This window comes from Pollachius pollachius, assembly GCF_949987615.1.
Source record: "Pollachius pollachius genome assembly, chromosome: 1".
In the NCBI taxonomy this organism is placed as follows: domain Eukaryota; kingdom Metazoa; phylum Chordata; class Actinopteri; order Gadiformes; family Gadidae; genus Pollachius; species Pollachius pollachius.
Window position 1 is genome coordinate 34,491,622 of NC_136934.1, and position 23,084 is coordinate 34,514,705.

A 23,084-nucleotide genomic window follows, 5' to 3' on the forward strand; every position below is an offset into this window, starting at 1 on the left:
CATTCGTCTTTGTGTGGATCTACGTGAGCCAAACAGAGCAGTGGTGATAGACAGTCACCCTTTGCCACACATCAAAGAAGTATTTTGTGAGCTCTGTGGTGCAACTATGTTCTCCACAATTGATTTACAAAATACCTACCATCAAGACCAGCTACATCCAAGCAGCAGAGACCTTACAGCATTCCTAACGCATGACAGACTTTTTCGTTTTACAAGAGTCCCATATGGCCTGGCCTCAGCCCCCAGTGCCTTTCAACGGATGATGTCTCAGATCCTGGCAGATCAGCCAGGTGTGAAATGCTATTTGGATGACATCATAGTATACGGAGAGACCCCTGCACTTCATGAGACAAGATTGAAAGCGGTCCTCCACTGCCTACAAGTGAGTGGGTTGAAGCTGAACACAGCGAAATGCTGAGTTGTCCTTCCTTGGGCATCTCGTTTCTGCCTCTGGCCTACATCCAGACCCTGGCCATGTCCAAGCTGTGACTCAAGCTCCCCCTCCTCGTGATGCTCAGTCGCTACTTTCTTTTCTTGGCCTGACTGCGTGGTATTCAAAGTTCATTCCTAACTATGCAACACTTATGGAACCTCTTTGTGCTCTACTTCGAAAGTCTAATGATTTCCATTGGACCGAGGATGCTCAAGAGAACTTCTCCAGAGTTAAAGACATCATAGCTACAAGTCATGCTCTTGCCTTGTTCGATCCTTCCTTACCAACAGTCGTCACAAAAGATGCATCAGATTACGGTATTGGCGCTGTGCTGACCCAGATCCAGGTGCATACAGAACAAACCATTGCATTTGCCTCTCGTACACTGACAGAGTGCGAACACAAGTACTCTACAATTGAAAAAGAGGCCTTTGGATGTGTCTGGGCGACGGAAAAGTGGCGTACTTACTTGTGGGGTCATCACTTTACTTTAAGAATGGACCACAGCCCTCTGACTACCTTACTCTCAACCAAAGGCCTTGGACGTGCAGGCATGAAAATAGCCCGATGGTCTGCTCGTCTGTTGTGTTTTAACTACAGCATTGAATACAAACCAGGGCGAGAGAATGTCACAGCCGATTGCTTGTCACGTCTGCCTCTTCCCCTCACAGAGAACCATCAAGAGCCTGAGCTGGTGGCTGTTGTTTCAGCTGACTTTGCAGCAGTCACTGCTGAAGACCTCTTGAAGGCCTGTGATGCATGTCCCGTGCTCCAGAAGGTGAGACACTACGTTTCCAAAGGATGGCCTAGAAGAGCAAAAGGTCTAGACCCTATCATGACACCTTTCTTTCGTATCCAGACTGAATTGTCTGTGCAAGATAATTACATAATGCGGGGCACTCACTGTTTGATTGTACCTCAAGCTCTGCAGTCAAAGATCATTCAGTTAGCTCACGACACACAACAAGGGATCGTTCAAACAAAACGAAGACTATGAATTGTACTGGTGGCCTGGCATAGACTTTCGTGTTGAGTCTGCCATTAAATCATGCTCCACCTGCCTGCAGCACCACAAAACTGCAATCACCCATGTCGCCCCGCTGCAACCTGTGCCGACTCCAACTGCAGCCTGGGAAAAGCTAGCAGTAAATATTGTGGGACCTATCCAGACTGCACCTCCTGACTGCCGCTTTGCAATCACTCTCGCTGACTACTACAGTACTGCCTGAGATTGCCTTCTGCTCAGCTGTTACCTCAATGACTGTGAAGACCTTTCTTGCGACTGTGTTTAGTAGGGAAGGAAATCCACTTGAACTGGTCACTGACAATGGCCCTCAGTTTGTTTCAGCTGAGTTTGAATCCTTCCTTGCTGACAGAGATATCAAGCATTGCCGCAGCTCTGTGTATTACCCACAAGCAAATGGGGAAATAGAATGCTTCAACAGAGTATTCAAGGACTGTTTACAGACTGCCAGGATTAAAGGTAAACCTTTGAAAGCCTTTGTAACTGAGTTTTGCATACATACAGAGCCACTCCCCATGCCACAACCTCAGTATCTCCTGCCGAGCTACTGCATGATAAACTGCTCAATACATAGCTACACATCAGAGGTCTCCAATCCACATTGCCTCTTAAAGATCAAACAAACCTGAAACAGAACATCGAGAGGAAACAAGAGAAAACAAAACGGTACACAGATCAACGATGTGGTGCAAAACCACCTTCTTTCCAAGTTGGTTCTTCTGTTCGCATTTGGAAGCCTGGAATCACTGCAAAAGGACATTCAAAATTCACCCAGCCCTTCAAGGTGGTAGCTCGGAAAGGATCTGCCACCTACATTCTTTCTAATGAGAAAGTGTGGAATGCCATCCACCTTGCACCGACACCCTCCATGGATTCCAGTGCTTCTACATCACAGTGTGATGATGCTTGTGTGCTACCAAGCACATCTGAACCACCTGAAACTGTACAGTCCCCTCCCCCTCTCCCAGGGTACCAAGAGCGAGACGTGTCCCAGTGTGGTCCAGAGACTATGTGACTTAAAACAGCACACACACACACCACAAAAACAAAAAAATGATGTGACCATGTTCATTCTGTCTGTTTGATGAAAATTGTTTACTGTTTTACTAGCCCATAACTTGTCATATTTTTGCTACTATGCTACTACTAAAGATAAAGTGTCTTTTATATATAGAGATTTCTACAACCAAAGATAAAGTGTTTTTTATATATCTAGATTACTATAACTGTTGTTTTAGTTTACATTGATTGTTTTTGAAGTACTGATATTCTTGTGCTACAGTACAGAGCTAATTTCCTACAAGAGAGGAATATGTGGTATAGTGCAATGCCCATTCTGCCCAGGTAGTTGCACTATGCCACCAGAGTGGTTCATATAATACGCATGTATGAGAGTAGAGGTAGAACGATACACGGAAGTGGATTAAAAGCATGATATGAGTCATGGATATATTATAGAATGGACAGCGGATTCTAAAATAGCGCCCATTCATGAAGCACGGAACCTCTCTCTGAATCGAACAAGATCAAACATGCATTTCATCAGAGCGCTGGCGTGTTTGATCATCGGTAAGTTTTGGTTAAACCAGCACCCTAGAAACCAAGGGCGTAGGAACCGGGGGGGACGGAGGGGACGTGTACCCTCCAATATTGGAGACAGGCGCATTTGTCCCACCTAAAAATTATACCGGGGGTGAAAAATATTTTACTTTATTTTGAAAGCGCAACACAGCGTCTTGTCACCGCTTCTTATTCTAAAAAACTGGATGATTGAGCGTGCAATTAAAGAATTGATTTGATATTTCTCAGTTCATTACTGACATTCAAAATGTGTTTTCCTTTACATTTACAAATGTATCTTTTTAGTAGAATAAAATATATTTGTGAATTTTTTCAGTGTAGTTAAATTATGACATATTTCTGTTCAAACCATTAACGGATCTGTCAGGTTTCCCATATGTGTCCCCCCCAATGTTAAACTCATTCCTACGCCCCTGCTAGAAACAAATTAGAGATTGCAATGATTTTTGTACAGCGTCAGGTAGGCCTAGTATCGCTATGATATTTAGTCATCCTAGAAATGAGAATTATCTGCTTTGAACATATTCATTCTCATACAACTCGAAGAATCATGGCGTTGGTAATCCTGCTTCTTAATAATGAATGGCTTGAGATTCACCTAAATCAGCTAATGTCAGATTTAGATGAATTAGAGATTCCGGCAGACTGACTGGCCTGGGAATTCCCAATTCCTCGCAAGGCGACACTGAATTATACCATGGATGATCGATAGCCTACTACAACATTATATGTGACTAAAGATTTATTTTCTTGATTATTATGTGTACAGCTGAATTAAATAAAAGTATAGCAGTATAAAGGTTAACTTCTCTGTGTGTGTGTGCGTGCGTGCGCGCGTGTGTGTGTACGTACGTGTCATCAGTCTCCGATACAAATGCTGCAGTGGAGTCTGTATCTAAGTCCTATCCTTGCTGTGAAAGCCCAGAGATCAAGGTTGATGTCCCTGAAGACTGTGAACAGACTTGGGAATCAGCAGAGAAAAAGGTGTAACACATAATGATGAATAACATTCATATTTTAAATTCACCTATATTAATTAATATAGCTGAATTAAAAATATAAATATTGTATGAATAACATTAATTTCAGATCATCGCTATATATCATCCGGACCAGCTGGCCTATCCTGAGTGTCAGGCTCCCTGCACCAGCGTTTCCTCAGGGAAGATCAGCATGGACAGATGTCTTAATGTCACACACAAAACGGTTTGCCAGGTATGTTAACCTTTACATTATTTGACCTGTAACCTACAATAATATAGTAGCCTGCACTTCTCATGTTGATATTGGGGCAGGCTAGGGTAGCAAGATAGCCTGGCTCTGCCCGCCTAAGTACTTCCGCTCAATTTGAATTTCCCTTCAGTTCTACGTCTGGGTCTGCGGTATGTTAGTGGGTTTTCTCCGTCCAAATTTTCTGCATCCAATCAGTGAACAGAGGGAGTGGCTGAGAGCAATAACGTTAAAGTCAGCTTTCGTTGACGGACATCTTCGCGCACAGACGATGGGATGGCATAGAGGGTTGGAAAAAGAAAGCAGTGGTAGACACTTTTTCTCTTTACAATCTGAAGTTAAAAGAGATGTACCTGCACTTTTCAGTCCCGTAGGGATTCAGTTAAACTGTGTAGATTAAGGCTGGTTCAATCACTTTTTATTTATTTTAGGAAAACAGGTGTCTGGTTCATGTGAATGTGGGAGTTCTGAGAAGGTAAAACATGTTTTTCTGAAGTGTATAAAATATGTTTGGACCCTGTGAGAACCATAAATTCATCTCCAAGGCAATTTTGCAATTCCTACACAATACAGGACTGTGTCTGAATGTAGTTCAACATCGAACCTGTGGAAGGCAGTAACGCTAAACAATCTTACAAGCAGAAGAAGAAAACAGGAAGAAACACGTGCGGCCAGCAATGGAAAATTCAATGAATCATTTGGCAATGAGTTGTGCAAAATCAAACACGAGTGGCATCGCAGTGCTGAATAACCTTTTGATCATTGGTAAGTTTTAGTAAGATAAGGACCCTAAATGACAGATTGAAGTGAGTTGTGAATAGCTACTCCAGTAGGCCTACCGGTGTGCTAGTTATCTTACAAATGGTGCGGTGAACAAGTTCATTCTCATACTACTCGAAGAATAATAGTGTTGGTAACTCACTCCTTCTGCTTTAAGTTGCTAAAGGAATCACTGATGAATCATCTGTAGTATATAAGCTCTGACTAAGCAATTTCCCATTTGTCAACCGACGACACTAGTAGTAGGCTATCGACCATGGATGGTCGATAGCGTACTACTATCGATTTGATCATCTTTGTGTGATAAACAGAACCTCTGAGCTACCATTTTTTTTTTTAATCCTATAAATTTTCGTCATCAGTGGATGGCTTACTGTGTTTCGCAATAGTATGAGAAATGCGATAGCTTGCTTCACCCACATGGGTTTTAGCAGTGGCAACGACTTTGAGGGTGTTGGCTTGCTTCCCGTAACTGGACACGGCATGTTCGATGGATTCTGCCTGATCTTTGAATGTTTTCTCGGTCTTTGTCTCAAAACACAGCTTAACACTCAACGTTTTCTGCGTTTTTTAAAACAAAACCTCGCTTTTCCATCCATCAGGGCTGCAATGCCTGAACATTAATTTTAGCTTCCTTAGGCAGTGTGCTTGCCATCATGTCCCGAACCCGAACCGTCACACTGCGATTCCCGTGGAAATTGTGAGCGGGAAGCCGCAGTGGTATTGAAACTATACTGACATTGGCTTTTGTGTGGCCTGTTTTATTTAGTTTACGAGTTGATTTGGCTTGCAGCTGAAAGGGCACTTCCATATTTAATAATCAAATACTAATGATAAAAAAAGTAAATACAAATATATATATATATATAAAAAAAAATTAATAATACCCTCTCGCACGCTTATCGTCAATGTCCAAATGATTACACTACCGCGTGCCAATAGTAACACGCGTGTTTAAGGTTGGCGCCCCCTGGTCTATGGTGTTTATATCTGATCATTAGTGTCTACATCGATCGTTTCATGCCTCGAGCTGCAACTCTGCATTTCCATAATCACTTTGTGATGTTTTTGTGAATGTCTGTTTGTGTCTATATTTTTTTCCTAATGTTATATAAGATAACATTAGGTTGTGAGTAATTATGAACAAAGAAGCACAATAAGCGGAAATATTATGCATACAATGAATACATTGACGGTATGTATACATTCATATCGTCACATTCATGTTTTGGGAACAGTCTAGGGCTGCTCGATTATGGACAAAATCATAATCACGCTGTTCTGCGCTTTCTATAAAACATTTAATGAAAAATAAAAGAAATAATAATAATCGAAAACTCGACTATATTAGTTTTGTGATCGTTTGACGCTAAAATCTACGCTACTGGGGGACCATAGGCAGGCTAGGGGAACTCATATTAATGTTAGAAAACCTCATGAAGTGACATTTTCATGCCATGGGACCTTTAACGTGTCAATTTTGGTTACGTTAACGTGCCAATTGTGGTTACGTTGTTGCAACCTAAATTAACGTCTCTAAGAGGTTTTTCTGGTAATGTCCTTCAACCCGGTATCACGCCATTGCGTGCTCCTGCGCACGAACGTTAATCTATTGAAGCGTGTTCCCGAGCACGATAGTCCGACTTTTTGCGTGTTACACAAAACGAAATGTAAACCAATGCATTCTGAATGGGAGTGTTCTAAGACAATTAACGTTCTCCACAAAACGCTACGAGAGAGAGAGAAAGAGAGAGCGGGAGGGACAGAGAGAGAGAGAGAGAGCGAGAGAGAGGCTTCAGAAAGGGTGTGCGCAGATAGTACAGTGCACCCTAGTTATGTTTATGCCAAAACCTATATATATAATTAGGCTATAATTATATTATTTAGCGTGTAATGAGACAATCTATAGCCAAATTGTCGAAGATGCCCGAGAATCTTTCGGGATATCAGCATGGGAAATCGGCGAATCAGACCCATGAATCTATTGTAGCGACCCTGGGACAGTTAAATAGTTTGTGTGTTATGTGTTACATTATATTTCGTTGTCCGTTATGCCAGTTGTTCTATGTGCATGTATTGTAATGTTATTCTTGTCAAACAGCGTGTGGGGCGAATCATTAGGTCAGCTGGGGGAGGGCCTTGGAAGAACAGGAGGGTGGGGGCCTGCACGCGAGTGAGACCGTGTTGCCGGGGTAACCGGGGTTTGTTTGGGTCCGGTTTTCAGCTGTTGGTTTCAATGTTGTTACAATGTTACGGGTTTCAGTGACCTGGTTTTTGGTCCATTAAAACTACCTTCAACTAATGACTCGACATGATTATGTCACCGGCGAGGTCGTTACACTATAAAGAAACACGTCATCTCAAGCGGGAGAGAAATTTTGCGGTGCTGGTTTGTGTCACCAACCCAGCAACCCAGTCGCCAAGAAAAAACGTTGACAGTGCACGTTTCCATGAACACTGTATACGTAGCATTTCAACGTAAAAAATAGCGTGTTATACCTACAGTATCCACGTGTGCCGCTGTGGAGGCGGGTTTCGGGGTTTGGGACACGATTGTTTAGGGGGGGGGGGGGAGACTGTTGTTGACCGGGGAGGGGGGGGGGGGGGGGGAGACACGTTTGTTGAGGGGGGGGGGGACACACGATTGTAGGGGGGGGGGGGGGGGGAACACACCAACCCAGCAACCCAGTCGCCAAGAAAAAACGTTGACGGTGCACGTTTCCATGAACACTGGATACGTAGCATTTCAACGTAAAAAATAGCGTGTTATACCTACAGTATCCACGTGTGCCGCTGTGGAGGCGGGTTTCGGGGTTTGGGACACGATTGTTTGGGGGGGGGGGGGGGGGGGGAGACTGTTGTTGACCGGGGAGGGGGGGGGGGGGGGGGGAGACACGTTTGTTGAGGGGGACGACGACACACGATTGTAGGGGGGGGGACACACGTTAGTTGAAGGGGGGGGGGGGGGGGGGGACACGTTTGTTGAGGGGGGGAGACACGTTTGTATCCTAACAACAAAACAAGTTAACAAAAGCCCCATTTGTCAACTGAGAACCCCAATTCCCAGAATCCCCCGCGTCTCCGGAACACGGCGTAGCTTATATTAATCTTTATTATCTGAATGGGAAATGCAATATTTTAGGACAGATACACCATTAAACGCGTTTCTAATGACATTTCTAGCGAGAAATGTACATTTTCCTTACATAATCTTCAGTCAGTGAATGTGTATGATCTTTATTAATCTTTATTATCTGAATGGGAAATGCAATATTTTAGGACAGATACACCATTAAACGCGTTTCTAATGACTTTTCTAGCGAGAAATGTACATTTTCCTTACATAATCTTCAGTCAGTGAATGTGTATGATCTTTATTAATCTTTATTATCTGAATGGGAAATGCAATATTTTAGGACCGATTCACCGTTAAACGTGTTTCTAATAACATTTCTAGCGAGAAATATACTTTTTACTTGCATAATCTTTAGTCAGTGATTGTGTCTGATCTTTAGTTTTATAGTTATTAGGATTTGATCGGCTCGCTCGCATGTTTCAACGACGTCAGGTTGCTTTCGCTAAACTAGCAGCTCACGTGCTTCCTGCGTTTGTGTTATTAAACTGTTACTTTATGTAACTTTTAATGATATCATCTTGTTAGAAACACGTATATCTGAGAGCCAACCCAGTCGCCAAAAGCATACGTTGACAGTGTACTTTTCGTGAACACTGGATTACGTCGCATTTCAACATAAAATAGCGTGTTATACACACACACACACGCACGCACACGCACAGACACACACACACACACACACACACACACGCACACACACGCACGCACGCACACACACGCACACGGTCGTGCGCAGGAGCACGCAATCGCGTGACACCGGGTTGAAAGAAAGACGTCAACTCTGGAGTGACCGAAAATTTGCGGTGCTGGTTTGTGTGACGTAAGTTCAACTATGATTGACTGCTATTTAAAAACGGTTGAATGCTTGAAATACTAAGATTATGGAGTTGATAGTGCAAATAATTATATTGCCGTTGTCAAAGAATATTAACAGGTATTAACAGCTAATAACAGATAACAAAAGCGTTGCTTCATAGGCTAATGTAGGCCTACGTCGCCACCTGTCCCTCGGGTAGGCTAGCTAGTTCGTTAGTAATTGAAATTGAACAATGAGAAAGGCTTAGATAAGTACCATACACAGCATCATGTTAGAAGGTAATTTACACAATGTAGTCGGCTGTTTGTAAAAAATAGTTTGTTTTTAGTGATTTACTTTTTTCTCCCTGCAGCTTCAAATAAGCATCATACATCTTAACTATCTCTCTGCCAATGCTAATATTTTATATCTATAATCTTTCTTATCTATCTACTATCTGTGTATCTAATCTGTTTTGTTTATCTGTCTATTCGGTTTGTCTGTGTCTTTGTAAATTAGGTAATCTTTCAATATGCCAGGCAGCACATGTAAAACATGCCCCTCCTGCAAAACCATTCTGCCTTGCGCTAAAAAGGTTTGCAGCCACTGCAAAATGGTCCAGCCTGTAAAGGAACGCCTCAAAATTGCCTTGAGAAAATTTGAGGCTAAGCGGGAAGAGTGGGCGTCTTCCCGCAAGAAGAACCACAACATGGCTGTTGTCAAGCAGGAAATGTTCCTCCTGGTATGTAAACAATTCAGATTAATTATGTTCTACCTTTAACTGTCTGAATCACTATTGCTTTGAATAGTAGGTCTTTTTTGATTACTACAGGCAAAACATTAACATGCTGTGATTTCCTTACAGCTCGAAAAGCTTCAAGCAGCAGGATATAAACCTGTCCTGCTGCTTGGAAAAGCCACTAAAAAGAGCCATGTGGTCAAGGTGTTCACACCTCGTTGCACCTTGGCCACATTTGCGGAGGAGTCCCTCAAAAAAATGGGCTCCATCCATGAGTACATTTGTCAAGGTATGATTCTTTATTTTTATAAATTCCACACACCCTCTGCTTTGTTTACCAAAATACTAACTGCATCTTGTTATTTGTCCACCACATTCATTTTTATCATGGAACTATTGCTACAATTTTTTTGGTTGCCATTTGCAATTTAATAACCCTTTGCAACACTTTTCAAACTTGCACAGGATGGACCCCTTTTGCAAGTGGGACTGCAGAGGGGCCAGAAGAGGGCAGGGGGACCACTCAGGTGAAGACATACAGGAATATCTATGACAATTAAAGAGGCTAATCCTATATATTGTTATATACTGCATATATACTCCAATATATTATGCTACAAATTACAATATACTAAGTCAGCTGTATAAGTGCTAACCTCTTTTCATGTTTGTTTATGGTTATTTATGTGTATAGATGTGTATAGATCTGTATGGTCTTAATTTCATATTTTTTAAAACTGACTTTACACTTGCACTGTTGAAGTTCCACTGTTGGACTTTGAGTGAGTGTTATCTTATGTCATCTTAGATGGACATGGACATGGGAGAGGTGGAGGACAGGGCCGTGCAGGTGGAGGAGGGGGAGGAGGTAGCCCTGCAGGTGGAGGAGGGGGCCCTGCAGGTGGAGGAGGGGGCCCTGCAGGTGGAGGAGGGGGCCCTGCAGGTAGAGGAGGTGGCCCACCCGGACACGGAAGGACCAGGTATGGATTTTTCAATTAAAGCATGCATGAGAAGGTACTAAGTGTCATACAAATAAACATCATTGCCTGAATGATTAATATTTTATTTTCCATTCCAACAGCGGTCTCTACTCTGCAGAGGAAGCGGAGGAGAAAAGGTATGTTCAGAATGTCTGTACAGATCGAATTGCTAATTGACTACTATTCTTTTCACCATAGCATTACATTTATTGTAGTTATTTTGGAAAAAGGACTGTAATAAGAATGTTGATTATGACCATTTGAGTCTTTGTTTGAATACCTCAACATTTCTTTCCTACAGAGCATCACAGCCAGAAGGGGCTTGAAAAAAGGAACAAGACTTTACCGAAGAGTAAGATGAAATAGTTTGTAACGATCAGAGCACTGACAAACCCTTTACACAATTTATAATTATGGAATTGTAAATTATTCTCCTGTGTATTCATAGCAGCGATTACAGCATTAATACAGTATTAATAATTACTGTTATTGATTTTATATTTGCGGTATTTTATATTTGCCAGTGGATAAGCATAGATGGTTTTGTTGTGAAAAACATGTTTTTTATATTTTCAGATTGCCCCTACCATATTGGTCGTGACTCCTTCGAAATAAGGAGTTACGGGAAGGAGAGGATGAGAAAGGTTTGACAGACCCATAAAGACCCAGCAAAAACACATGCGTGATTAACTGTAGGAATGACATTCTCGCTGATTGATCATGAGCATGCATATTAAGTGCATACTGTAAATGTAATTTACTCATGTATACAAGTAATTTGCATAAATATTTTGGAATAGTACCGTCAATGCATTTTGTCTATCAAACTCATAGGCTAACACTGAATTTATTATCTTACTAATGAATTTATGGTTCCTTTCCTTGATAGGGCATTAAAGAAGTCCTTGTTGATTGGCAGCCTTGCCCAGTTTGGTATGTATTTAATTTGGTTTCTTTCTGTTTCACTGGGTTTTTTTAAACCACTTCATTGCTTTTCCGAGTATTCTATATTATACCATATTATTTTGCACCATCTTGGTGCAAAATAGCTGCTGCTATTTTAACGTTTAACAGTAGTTCTTCCACCAAACACACTTGCCAACCAGATTTCCTATCAAGTGGTTTCATCATTCCCTTTCTTATGTGTCATACACTATTACATTATTAGATCTTGAATTATTAGAAAATGACTTGAAAGTGTGGTATTGCTCAAGAACGAAAATGTGCAAAGATTGGGCTTGATTTGTAATTGCCTTTATAGATGAGAATCAATATAAAGTAGGTATATACTGTGTGTTATGTAAGTGGAGTTCGACCAATCATCACAAAACGGTTCATTGATATATTATTTGTTCTCTTTTCAGTGGGAAGGAGTGGGTCAGGTCCTGGCAGCCAAAAGATTTGAATTAGTCCCCCTGCCCTCTTCAAATAAAAACATATTTTCAGTCTTTCTAGAATGTGGTGCTACTCCTGATACATGATTGCCCTGCCATTCAAATGTGGTCACTAAGAGCTTAATGACACACACACACATATATATATATATATATATATATATGTATGGACACAACAGTTAATATAAATATGAATTCCAGTCTGTAGGCAGTACATGGTGGGTAAAGTTAAAGTAACTCAAAAGTTGTGGGCTGAAGGGTCTCTAGCTAATAGAGTAGTAGCAGCAATTAATTGAGTATTTAATCCATTCAATGTATTTAAGATATGCATCCAGGTATAATTGCAAATGGCTATATTGTATAGAAAATATTGATTTTAAACATACAAGTGCAAGCAGGGCCTACTGAATGTCAATTTAGTCACAACAGATTATTAAAATATTGTGCTGATAGATCTTTATTCAACACCAAAACACCAGATTCTCTTGGATGATTAAGTTAGCTGCTACGTCAAACCAACCATGGTGTGGTGGTGGTTTCATATATGTGAAAGGGCATTCAAATATAGCCTACTACAATAATAATAATAATAATACATTTTATTTGTAAATCACTTTTCATAAAAATAATCTCAAAGTGCTACAACAAAACACGAAGGGCAATAACACAATAAAATAAATAATAATCTAAGGACCATAGGTGTTATAGGGTGTACCATGAGAAGGCTGTTACAGTAATCAAGCCTGGAGGGGATTAAGGCGTGGACGAGTTTCTCTGCGTCAGAGAAGGTGAGGATTGGGCAGAGTTTTGATCAATGATCAATTAGGAGGCCGAAGCCCTAAAGGACAACCCTGTCCCTGTCTGTTCGGCATTCTCAATTACGTTTGTCTGAAAACGTATTTTGTCTCGACAGAAAAACATGGTGGCTAAGCCTATGATGGTTGCTATGGACGCTGAAACTAGCAGCCCGAATGCCGTTTAAAGCATGGAAATAAAACCATTGTCTTTGCTGATTATGTTATTTTATGGAACCGTGTAATGATGTTATTTTTCCACACATAAACACAGAACAGTCTGTTCAACCCGGTATCACGCCAAGGCGTGAAATAGATACATTGGTCCACCTCGCAAGGAGTGTTCAGTGTCACGCTATGCCTGACCAAAGCGTGAAGAGATACACGTTTCTTCCGCCCATCTAAATGAATGGAGGAATAGCACCAATAGGGGTCGATACGTTCTCCCAGCATTTGGGGGAAATGGTTACGTATATATATATATATATATATTAGATTAGATTAGAAAACTTTATTTATCCCAAAATGGGCAATTTCGTTCACAGTTTCCAGTCTCACATAATAGATTACTTAATAAATACAATAAATAGCAATAGGAGGTAGACAAAAACATATATCAAAGGCAGTCCAACACACACATTTAACTCACAATTCATTTCAGCCCGTCAGTAACAACCACCCTGCCCCCGGAAACACCCAGCAACACTGGTGTGCTCTCCACCTACTCCTTACTTTTGTCATCATTTAGTAACCTGATGGTTGCAGGGATAAAAGAGTGGGAGTACCTCATTGTTCTTGTCCTGATTGAACAGTAGCGCCGCCCTGAAGGCATTAGGCATATATATATATATATATATATATATATATATATCCAATATTTTAGGACAGATTGACCATTAAACGTGTTTCTAATAACATTTCTAGCGAGAAATATACTTTTTACTTGCATAATCTTCAGTCAGTGAATGTGTCTGATCTTTTGTTCGATAGTTAGTTTTATGGTCTCCCTAGCATGTTTCAAAGACGTCAGGTTGCTAGGGACGCGACGATCTAGTTGTGGGCCAGCAGAGGGTAACATTTATACCGAATTTGGCCTGTAACCAAATGTATGATATGCTATACGTATAGCCTAGTTTATATGTTATAAATATTTGTTATATGGTCTGGTTATACCTGAACTTGGTTAAAGATGTTCAATGGTCAGATACAGATCATGTTATAACGATAATTGAATAAAAGTTATGGTCTACTTATAGATAGAATATTACACGACGTAATAATTGTATACATATAATAGCCTATATTTTAATATTAAATTAATTAATTACAATAACGGCTTTAAACATGTGACATGCCTACGTTTTTTGGGCCTTTTCTTTTCAATGGGCCTGCGTCAACGTCACGTGACTCTCGGCAAACCATGTTGGTTAAAGACGGCAATGGAGCTTGGTTAGGAAATAGAAAGATATACCATGAAAATATCTTCCCGTAACGGGGCAAACAAGGTGTCATTTGTCATCTACGTTTCGAGGCGATTGCAACGGTGCCATGCATGACCATATTTGACTATGTTTCAGGGTAGTAATTAGCTGTCGATTTTGGAGGCCTTTATAGATAATAACCAGCTATAGATTTGCTACCCGATGGAGTTTTCTGACAAATTACATGTTATTTAGCATCTACATTAGCAGCTGAGTCCAATGAGATCAAGCTCGACCTTGTGCCACACAGAGATCATGCCCTAGACCATAGGTGTACCATGTAAAATACAGGGGCCATGTAGTGTAGGGGGCCGTGTAGGGCCGTGGAGTGTCATGCTTTGTGTCATTGGACTCAGCTCAATGTGTAGATGCTAAATAACATGTCATTTGTCACAAACTTTTATCGGGAAGCAAATCAATAGCTGGTCATTATTGATTAAGGCCTCCAATTTCGACAGCTAATTACTACCATTAAACATGTTTGAATGTGTTCATGTGTGGCACCGTTGCAATCGCCTGGAAGCGTAGATATTGAAGGACATCTTGTTTGCCCTCTTACGCACCGGCCCTACAAGAAATTACTCAGCAAGTGCTCCATCTTGTTGCACCTCACCCAGCGGCTCGCTTACAAGATTTTGGTCTGAAGTTCTACCCAAACCTACACCCTAGCCATCCAACATGCATATCTGAGAATCAGGCCTCTCTTTAATAATGACAAAAAGTTATGAGAGAAACACACATTAACTTTTTGTTATCTCATAAGCGGCGTGGTGCCGGCTCCTTTTGACCTTTTGACCCCCGACTTCAAAAACGTGGCCACAGGCCAGCTGTGTCTACACACCTTTAGCCACAAATGTACACCTCCATCCCACAAAAAATGGGGACTAGAAACTAACCTCTGTCTTATGTACATTTACTGTACTGTTGGAGGTCACGCCCCTTTGCCGACCTTTTCGAGATAGCTAGGGATGCTAAAATGTTTACACACATTTCCCGGGGCCCCGTGTACGACATATCCGAGATTTGGAGTTCTAGCCCTTAGAGAAAAAAAAGTTTTCCCAAATGGAGTGTCATTTGGACAAAGCCCCTCAGAAGTGTAGCCTGCAAGACCTAATGGTTCAGAATGTGGTGGAAAAACAGTTTTTGAGATAGGAAGGTCCTACCGCCCTGAAATTTTAATACCTTGTTCTAGGGCCTAACTGGGACCTCCGCACCGAAACTTGGCCCGGTCGGACCCCGAGGGCAGGAAGGGGGGGCCCTTCCTGTCCGAGACTTGGCCCGGTCAGACCCCGAGGGCAGGCCCCCCCTTCCTGCCCTCGGGGTCCGACCGGGCCAAGTTTCGGTGCGGAGGTCCCAGTTAGGCCCTAGAATAAGGTATTAAAATTTCAGGGCGGTAGGACCTTCCTATCTCAAAAACTTTTTCCACCACATTCTGAACCATTAGGTCTTGCAGGCTACACTTCTGAGGGGCTTTGTCCAAATGACACTCCATTTGGGAAAACTTTTTTTCTCTAAGGGCTAGAACTCCAAATCTCGGATATGTCGTACACGGGGCCCCGGGAAATGTGTGTAAACATTTTAGCATCTCTAGCTATCTCGAAAAGGTGGAAAAAGGGGCGTGACCTCCAACAGTAGAGTAAATGTATATGACAGAGGTTATGTTTCTAGTCCCCATTTACTGTGGGATGTAGGTGTACATTTGTGGCTTAAGGTGGGTAGACACAGCTGGCCTGTGGACACGTTTTTGAAGTCTGGGGTCAAAAGGTCAAAAGGAGCCGGCACCACACCGCTTATGAGATAACAAAAAGTTAATGTGCATTTCTCTCATAACTTGTCCTTAAAGTGACTGTCAACGTATGCTTTTGGCGACTGGGTTGCCATACCACAAAGGTTCAAAATAGTTTTTCATCAACCCCCAAACCTTGACATTCTTTCTCATTATAACAAGATATTTCTCGAATCTCATCCACTTCTGAAATTGTATATATGAATGAAATTCATAGTATCCGCGTTTACATGGCACATCTGATCCGCATAGATTTCTATGCGTCATAGATCTCTTCCTAAAATGTGATCCGAATGTACTGTATACATGGCAGTAACAAAAGTGTCCGTTAAGTCTCGTGCATAGAAATCTATGCGGAACAGATGTGTCCATGTCAATAAGGCTAGTGAGGTTATAGCACTATTTATTCTCACCCACCCCATCTTGAATTGAAGAGATAGATTTTTTTATTTTTTTATTTTAAACATAGCAATAACAATGATCATTTGTGTACATCAAGCGAGGCACGAAACCACACCATCAACTAAGTTGCTTGTTCTCTTGCATCTTCCTCATCCTCGCTGGTGTCTGGACTGACCAGGCCCATCGGATCACATTCCTCTTCCTCACAAACATCAAGGAGGACAGAGGCCAATGGACCTAGAGCAGTCTTATACCGCTGCAGGACCATTTGATGTCGTTCTTCCACTTCCGCAAGTCTTCTTGCCAAGAGACAGTGAAGTCCATTTTCATCTTCTACAAGTAGAGGACAGAAAACCCAACAACGTTAATATATATTGAAACATCCCCCACTAATTGAATACATTAAATGGGATCCCCAAAACTTGTCTTTAACTTACCGTATCTTGCAAGCTCCGTCTTGAGGGCCACTCCCAGGTTCTGCAACCACGTACAGTGCTGGGCCATCTCCAACACCAGGATAGGGAGCTCCTCTTCCAGCCGTGTTTTCAGCATTTCCTGGTCGTGCAGTCGTTTCTTGACCCCGATTGTTACTAATGATCCAAAATATTAAGATCAATACATGAGTATCTGGCATAACATTTAGCAATGCAACCATAATGGAAACAGAATTTAGAAATGATGTTTCTTTCCCAAAATCGTTTTATATATTACAAAACCACCATTATATTTAATATATCATTTCAGGATAGTTCACTATTCCGATATACTGCATGACATTTTAAAAGCATTGAAAAATGCATACCACTGCCATAGTCCTCCCATGGCCATATTGCGCCAGTGCTCTGTCCAGCCAAAGAGTGGTCAACCAAGGCCACATCAATCCTTTTGGAGAGGTCTGCAACAAGACTGTTGTATTTATCAATCTCCTGGAGAAGGCGCTTTTTGTCTTCCGTCAACTTTCTTCGGAGACGATGGCGAAGCTTGTTGCTGTCTAGATTGTTTAGGAGAAACGTAATATGCAGACACAAAAACCTTGCATAGGTTATATTAAAAACAATATAGATACATTGTTAGGTATACCGGATAACTCAAGAAAAAGCCTACATACCATTCTGACGGTAGAGGGTTTATTTCTGTTGCTTTAGACCCAGATGGAGACCCTCAATGGACTGCTGGAGAACGTGCAGACCCGTTACTGGGGTCTCTGTAGATATCCGTTAGGGTGAAATTAAGCTCAGTGTACTGTATTCTATACAATGCAACCGAGTTTTCTAGATTTTTGCAGCACTAATGCTTCACTGATTGTGTATTATTTTGATTACCGTTTGAACACAAATGTCTGTAAGGAAACTGCAAAAAGGCATGTATATTGTTCTGTCCTCACCGCTCTCTGCCCATTCCTTGACTTCAGCAATCCACTGTACAGCCATTGCATTTGAGCACTGCAGGTCCTTCTGCAGTTGTGACAGCCTCTCTGCCTCTTCTTCTGCCCTTTTAGATGTCTAAAATATTTACAATAATTACAATAGGAACTCAGTCTGCCTAACAACTGGCACAAAAACATACATGAATATGAAACATACCTTCACATATCTTGTGGAGAGGGCCTTGTGTAGCGTCTCTGCTTTGTGATGGTTCCAACCCATTGCATGCACAGTGAGCATGTCCACACGTGCTGGTATAAGGAGAATTACATTATGTTCTGCAATCTATGAGCAATATTAGATGATAGCATAAACTCAGACCAAAGTGACTTACCTGCTTTTGACATGTACTTTGTTGTCAGGGCACAACGGGAGAGGTAGCTGTTTATTTGCTCCACCTCCTCACCGGCAGTTGTGCCTGCTCCCTTCTGATTCCGACCACTCCATTTTATCTGTTGCAAGGATGGGTGGATTTGGGGTTCATTAGAGCCAATGAAGCAGTTGGAAAACGTGGACAAATATTATGGAAAAGGAATTCAGCTTAAAGCTGTCCATTCCTATAGTAACACATGGCGTATTCATTTGAAAATAACAGATAACAGACATACCTCACACTTGGTAGCATGAGCTCTTGCATGCATGATGCTCAGGAAGGGCTTCATTTCTGTGAGGCTCTTGAGAGCTGGAATGACCGAAGCAACTTTTTGTAGGTATGGCCAGTATTTGCATGCCACATCCATAGCAAAAAACTGTGCCTTGCTTGGGAGAAGCTCCCTTTGGAGATACATAGGATACGCAAATATCTCTCCTCGGTACATGTTAAGGGCTTTTAAAAAGGAAGCCATGCCGACACACCGCAACCTCAACGACTTCCTCATCCAGTTTAGAGGCCCGCCTAGAGGTCTCCCTTGCTGCTGCCCATTGAGAGTCTCCACATGTGCCTCTCCCCTTTATCTGTGAATATAGTGCATACACATATTGTTAATGTAATTCACGACAAAAGAGTAGGGAGTATGGAATACTTCTAGAAGTCCAGGAAATGCAATGATTCCTTTAGTAACAGAACTATTTGAGTGTTTAAACTTAGCTTAAACTTACATTCTTCACCGCCATCTGTATTGTGTTGACAAAATCAGACACCTCACTGTCTTTGGCTAGAAATAGCCCATCAAAAAAGGGAGTGTCATTAGATCTAGGGGAAAAATATATAACATCCATTACCTACTCTTGTTGTCACTTACAGTCACGACTCAATTACCAAAGAGAACTTAAAGTGCACCTTCCAGTATGGCCAAAGCGATAAAGCTTCCTGTTGCCATCTGCTGACACTGCTACCATTTCAGGTGTGCAGGCAGGGCAGGTGAAAGGGGTATCACAGCAGAGCTGGTCTTTCTCAAAGGAGGCGTATGCAAACTCAAGAAAGCTCCTCTGCAGGGCATCCCCGTTGATCTGTCCAGACTAGAAAGTATATCAGAATATGGAAAACATTTTTGAGATAGTCAAAAAAAAAAAAAAAAAATTGCTGACAATATTGGTGAGCATAATAAATAGTATTGCTGATGTCACTTACTCTTCCTGCACACAGTGTGCGATGTTCCAGCATTTTTGCAAGGGCTTGCCTGGAGAATCCAGGTGAGATCAACTTCAGCTCCTGAAAGGTGTTGAGGAGGTCCACCGTGTAGATTGTGGAAGCATTTGCAGAAGCTGGCCAATATCCACTCCTGACTAGGTCTCTCACATCAGGGGCCCACTGCTGCAGGCATGTTTGGCACACATAACGTGGCAAATGCAAATCATAACGCCCTAACGAAAAAAACAACATTAGTCATAATCATTGACACATATTGTATATTAGACTAACAGAAGTCTAAATAGAGAACTGGTTTCTACCATTGATGGTAATCAAGATGACTGGTTTCCCAGCTTCCACTGTGAAGCTAGGGACCTGGCAGGTGCAGTGCTGTGCTGGCATTGTGGGTAAAATGCGATCTGTCGAAAAGAAAAGTGAACATTCTGTATATGGCAGCAGACTGAATAAACAAGATAAGGATCAGGAAGTCTAGACAGGTAGATTTGTCAGACCTTACCTTGCTCATGTGTGGCATATATTCCAGTCTCTCCTCTTGAGATACATGTGGATGGGGGAATGGCTTTAAAGAAGCCATCCACCACGCTGTCCCTGTTGTGGAGTGGCCGTTTGCTGTGGTTATGCATGTCGCAGGCCCCACAAAACCACTGCTCCGGAAGGCACTCTCTGCACCTAAGCAGACAAAACACTCAAGTCAAGTCACTCAATTTATATGATATACTTTTTTTAGTGTACATAGATACATTCTATTATTTGATTGATGAACATCCAACCTTATAACAGCCGGCTTTTGGCAGAAGCAACACAATGGCTTGCCAACAGCCTCAGATTCCAAAAGGCATCTGAGGTGGTAGGGCCGTGCTTCCTCCCAACGGTCAGAGGCTTTCTGCTGCCTAACAGACCACGATGATGCTGCGCTTCTCTCAGGCTCAGCAGGACAGGGGCTTGAATCCAGTAGGGCAGAAAGCCTCTCCATGTTTTGTTCTGCAAATAAAATATAACCAAATGATCTACATTCTATATACAGTATTTGGATTTCAGAATTAAACACTGTATATTTACCAAACATCTCTTGAGGATTTTGCTGTGCTCTGGGTAAGGGCAAGGAATCCTCTGAAGGAAGTGCCAACACCTCAGTGTCCATGCCTGTTAAACAGTACATGACAGATTAATATATCTCTACGGCAGACACTCAAGTGCTTGCACTGCTGCAAGAAACTCATTTGACAGTAAGTACGTCAATCAAACGGTCGTACGGCACTCCCTCTCCCCCGCTCCCATGTACTTGTACTTGGAATGGGTAGAGTCAGCGTTGAAGGAGAGGGGGTAGGACCATTTGAGTTGTGTATTTTCAAAATCTGCTGGCGTTTCGCAAATCCCATACCCAACCTTTAACGGTCCAAATGTTACAAATCGACTTTGACCCACGGGAACGAAAAATCGAATAATAGAAAATTCTGACCCATCCCTAATTGCCATGGGTAATTGTTTGTCACCAAATTAAACTAATCTGAATTTGCACATAAACAAACCTGTAGTTAGGCCACTCCATCGGTCTGCACGGCCTGTATGGCCCGCACGGCCTCCACGTCTCCCTCTGGCCTTGCCGCGTCCGCTCCGTTTGGTTGAGCTCCGTGGTGAATCCCCTCCAGATCTTGCCCGATTGACATTCTCCGCAGCCTCCTGTGTGTTTAAGTCCAACATCTTGTTAGACGGAGTTTCTGAGGTACTGAAACATTCATTTCATGTACAAGTTCAAGTTCAGTTAATGTACAAAAGGTTGTTACCATGGCTTCTGCAAGGAATTGGTCATGCATCAACCCAACGGCAAGGTGTCTTCCTTCTGTGCGGGGGTCACGGAGATCCAGGTCAAACAACTTGTCCATAGCAACACAAGAGAAAAGTTACAGCGATAGAATGAATAGAACTACTGCCGACAATCGATCTTGAGAATGCTTGTAAGATTAGCAGTCCTATCTATATGTCGCTCGAGAGCAGCGTCATAGAGCTCGTAAGTTCGCCCCTTCCGGTAGGCCCCTCATGGGACCTCTGAGATCGAAAAATATGAATGGGTTTCAATGGAGAGAAAGTAATTATTTTCTGGTCCCCGTCTTTATATGTGCTGGATTACACATATTTATACGTAGCGGAAGAGTCGGAGCCAGGCTGAGCCAAAGTCGGCGCATTTTCCACATAGCCTGCATTAATAGAGTCATTTTTTAGTTTTTATAGTTTTTTATAGCTGCTAGGCGTAAAGAGTTCACCTTTCAAAGCGGGATGTTTATTGCGGGGGAGGAGCCACGGCGGCAGTCGTGATCGTAATTTCCGGTTAGTGCACCACGGAGTACTCGATTTGGAACAGCACTCACATCTGAAAAATTAACGTAGTAGATAGTACGGATAGTATACTTCCTTTAAGTATACTCATGGAAGTACAGGTATTGGAACACGGCAGCCTTAACAGCATAGCCTATTTGTATAATAAGGGAAATAATTACTTTTCCAAAGCCAAAACTTACTTTATTTTTCAAGTTTTACAAAGAAGAAATCTAAAAATCATTGTACAAGATACTGTGTGTGTGTGTGTGTGTGTGTGTATGTGTGTGTGTGTGTGTGTGTGTGTGTGTGCGCGCGCGCGCGTGTCTGTGCGTGTGCGTGCGTGTGTGTGTGTGTGTGTGTATAACACGCTATTTTATGTTGAAATGCGACGTAATCCAGTGTTCACGAAAAGTACACTGTCAACGTATGCTTTTGGCGACTGGGTTGGCTCTCAGATATACGTGTTTCTAACAAGATGATATCATTAAAAGTTACATAAAGTAACAGTTTAATAACACAAACGCAGGAAGCACGTGAGCTGCTAGTTTAGCGAAAGCAACCTGACGTCGTTGAAACATGCGAGCGAGCCGATCAAATCCTAATAACTATAAAACTAAAGATCAGACACAATCACTGACTAAAGATTATGCAAATAAAAAGTATATTTCTCGCTAGAAATGTTATTAGAAACACGTTTAACGGTGAATCGGTCCTAAAATATTGCATTTCCCATTCAGATAATAAAGATTAATAAAGATCATACACATTCACTGACTGAAGATTATGTAAGGAAAATGTACATTTCTCGCTAGAAAAGTCATTAGAAACGCGTTTAATGGTGTATCTGTCCTAAAATATTGCATTTCCCATTCAGATAATAAAGATTAATAAAGATCATACACATTCACTGACTGAAGATTATGTAAGGAAAATGTACATTTCTCGCTAGAAATGTCATTAGAAACGCGTTTAATGGTGTATCTGTCCTAAAATATTGCATTTCCCATTCAGATAATAAAGATTAATATAAGCTACGCCGTGTTCCGGAGCCGCGGGGGATTCTGGGAATTGGGGTTCTCAGTTGACAAATGGGGCTTTTGTTAACTTGTTTTGTTGTTAGGATACAAACGTGTCTCCCCCCCTCAACAAACGTGTCCCCCCCCCCCCCCCCCCTTCAACTAACGTGTGTCCCCCCCC

General features: G+C 41.9%; 3 protein-coding genes and 1 long non-coding RNA gene across 7 annotated transcripts in view; 2 read left to right on the forward strand and 2 right to left on the reverse strand.

Moving 5' to 3' along the window:
* Positions 1-2,911: 2,911 nt before the first annotated feature.
* Positions 2,912-23,084, forward strand: part of LOC307086960 (uncharacterized protein) — a gene marked incomplete at its 3' end in the record, with an annotated part of 39,418 nt that continues 19,245 nt past the window's right edge. The window contains exons 1-3 of the mRNA XM_079752308.1: positions 2,912-3,026; positions 3,901-4,022; positions 4,128-5,033. The remainder of the gene's footprint in view (positions 3,027-3,900; positions 4,023-4,127; positions 5,034-23,084) is intronic.
* On the forward strand, positions 8,776-14,341 carry LOC307086852 (uncharacterized protein; the record flags this gene model as incomplete). Its single annotated transcript, XM_079752199.1, has 5 exons — positions 8,776-9,722; positions 9,846-10,008; positions 10,185-10,246; positions 10,528-10,620; positions 14,321-14,341. The coding sequence occupies exons 1-5, from the start codon at positions 9,513-9,515 to the stop codon at positions 14,339-14,341; spliced, it is 549 nt and encodes a 182-aa protein (XP_079608325.1). The 5' UTR covers positions 8,776-9,512.
* Positions 16,583-20,242, reverse strand: LOC307088067 (uncharacterized protein). Of its 4 annotated transcripts, XM_079753841.1 has the most exons (13): positions 20,068-20,242; positions 19,871-19,969; positions 19,551-19,783; positions 19,260-19,438; positions 19,079-19,172; positions 18,589-18,934; positions 18,315-18,432; positions 18,140-18,231; positions 17,941-18,058; positions 17,665-17,760; positions 17,359-17,547; positions 16,994-17,146; positions 16,583-16,889 (listed from the first exon to the last, which is right to left on the reverse strand). In XM_079753841.1, exons 6-10 carry the CDS (start codon positions 18,856-18,858, stop codon positions 17,684-17,686), a joined length of 675 nt encoding a protein of 224 aa, XP_079609967.1. In that variant the 5' UTR covers positions 18,859-18,934; positions 19,079-19,172; positions 19,260-19,438; positions 19,551-19,783; positions 19,871-19,969; positions 20,068-20,242; the 3' UTR covers positions 16,583-16,889; positions 16,994-17,146; positions 17,359-17,547; positions 17,665-17,683. The 4 variants fall into 4 exon arrangements, with proteins under 4 accessions (XP_079609967.1, XP_079609965.1, XP_079609966.1 ...); XM_079753839.1 differs by having other exon boundaries at positions 17,359-17,760; XM_079753840.1 differs by having other exon boundaries at positions 17,665-18,058.
* LOC307088350 lies at positions 20,423-21,547 on the reverse strand. Its single transcript, XR_013812556.1, has 4 exons — positions 21,356-21,547; positions 21,101-21,251; positions 20,631-20,714; positions 20,423-20,552 (listed from the first exon to the last, which is right to left on the reverse strand). It is a non-coding gene; the product is annotated as an uncharacterized lncRNA (long non-coding RNA).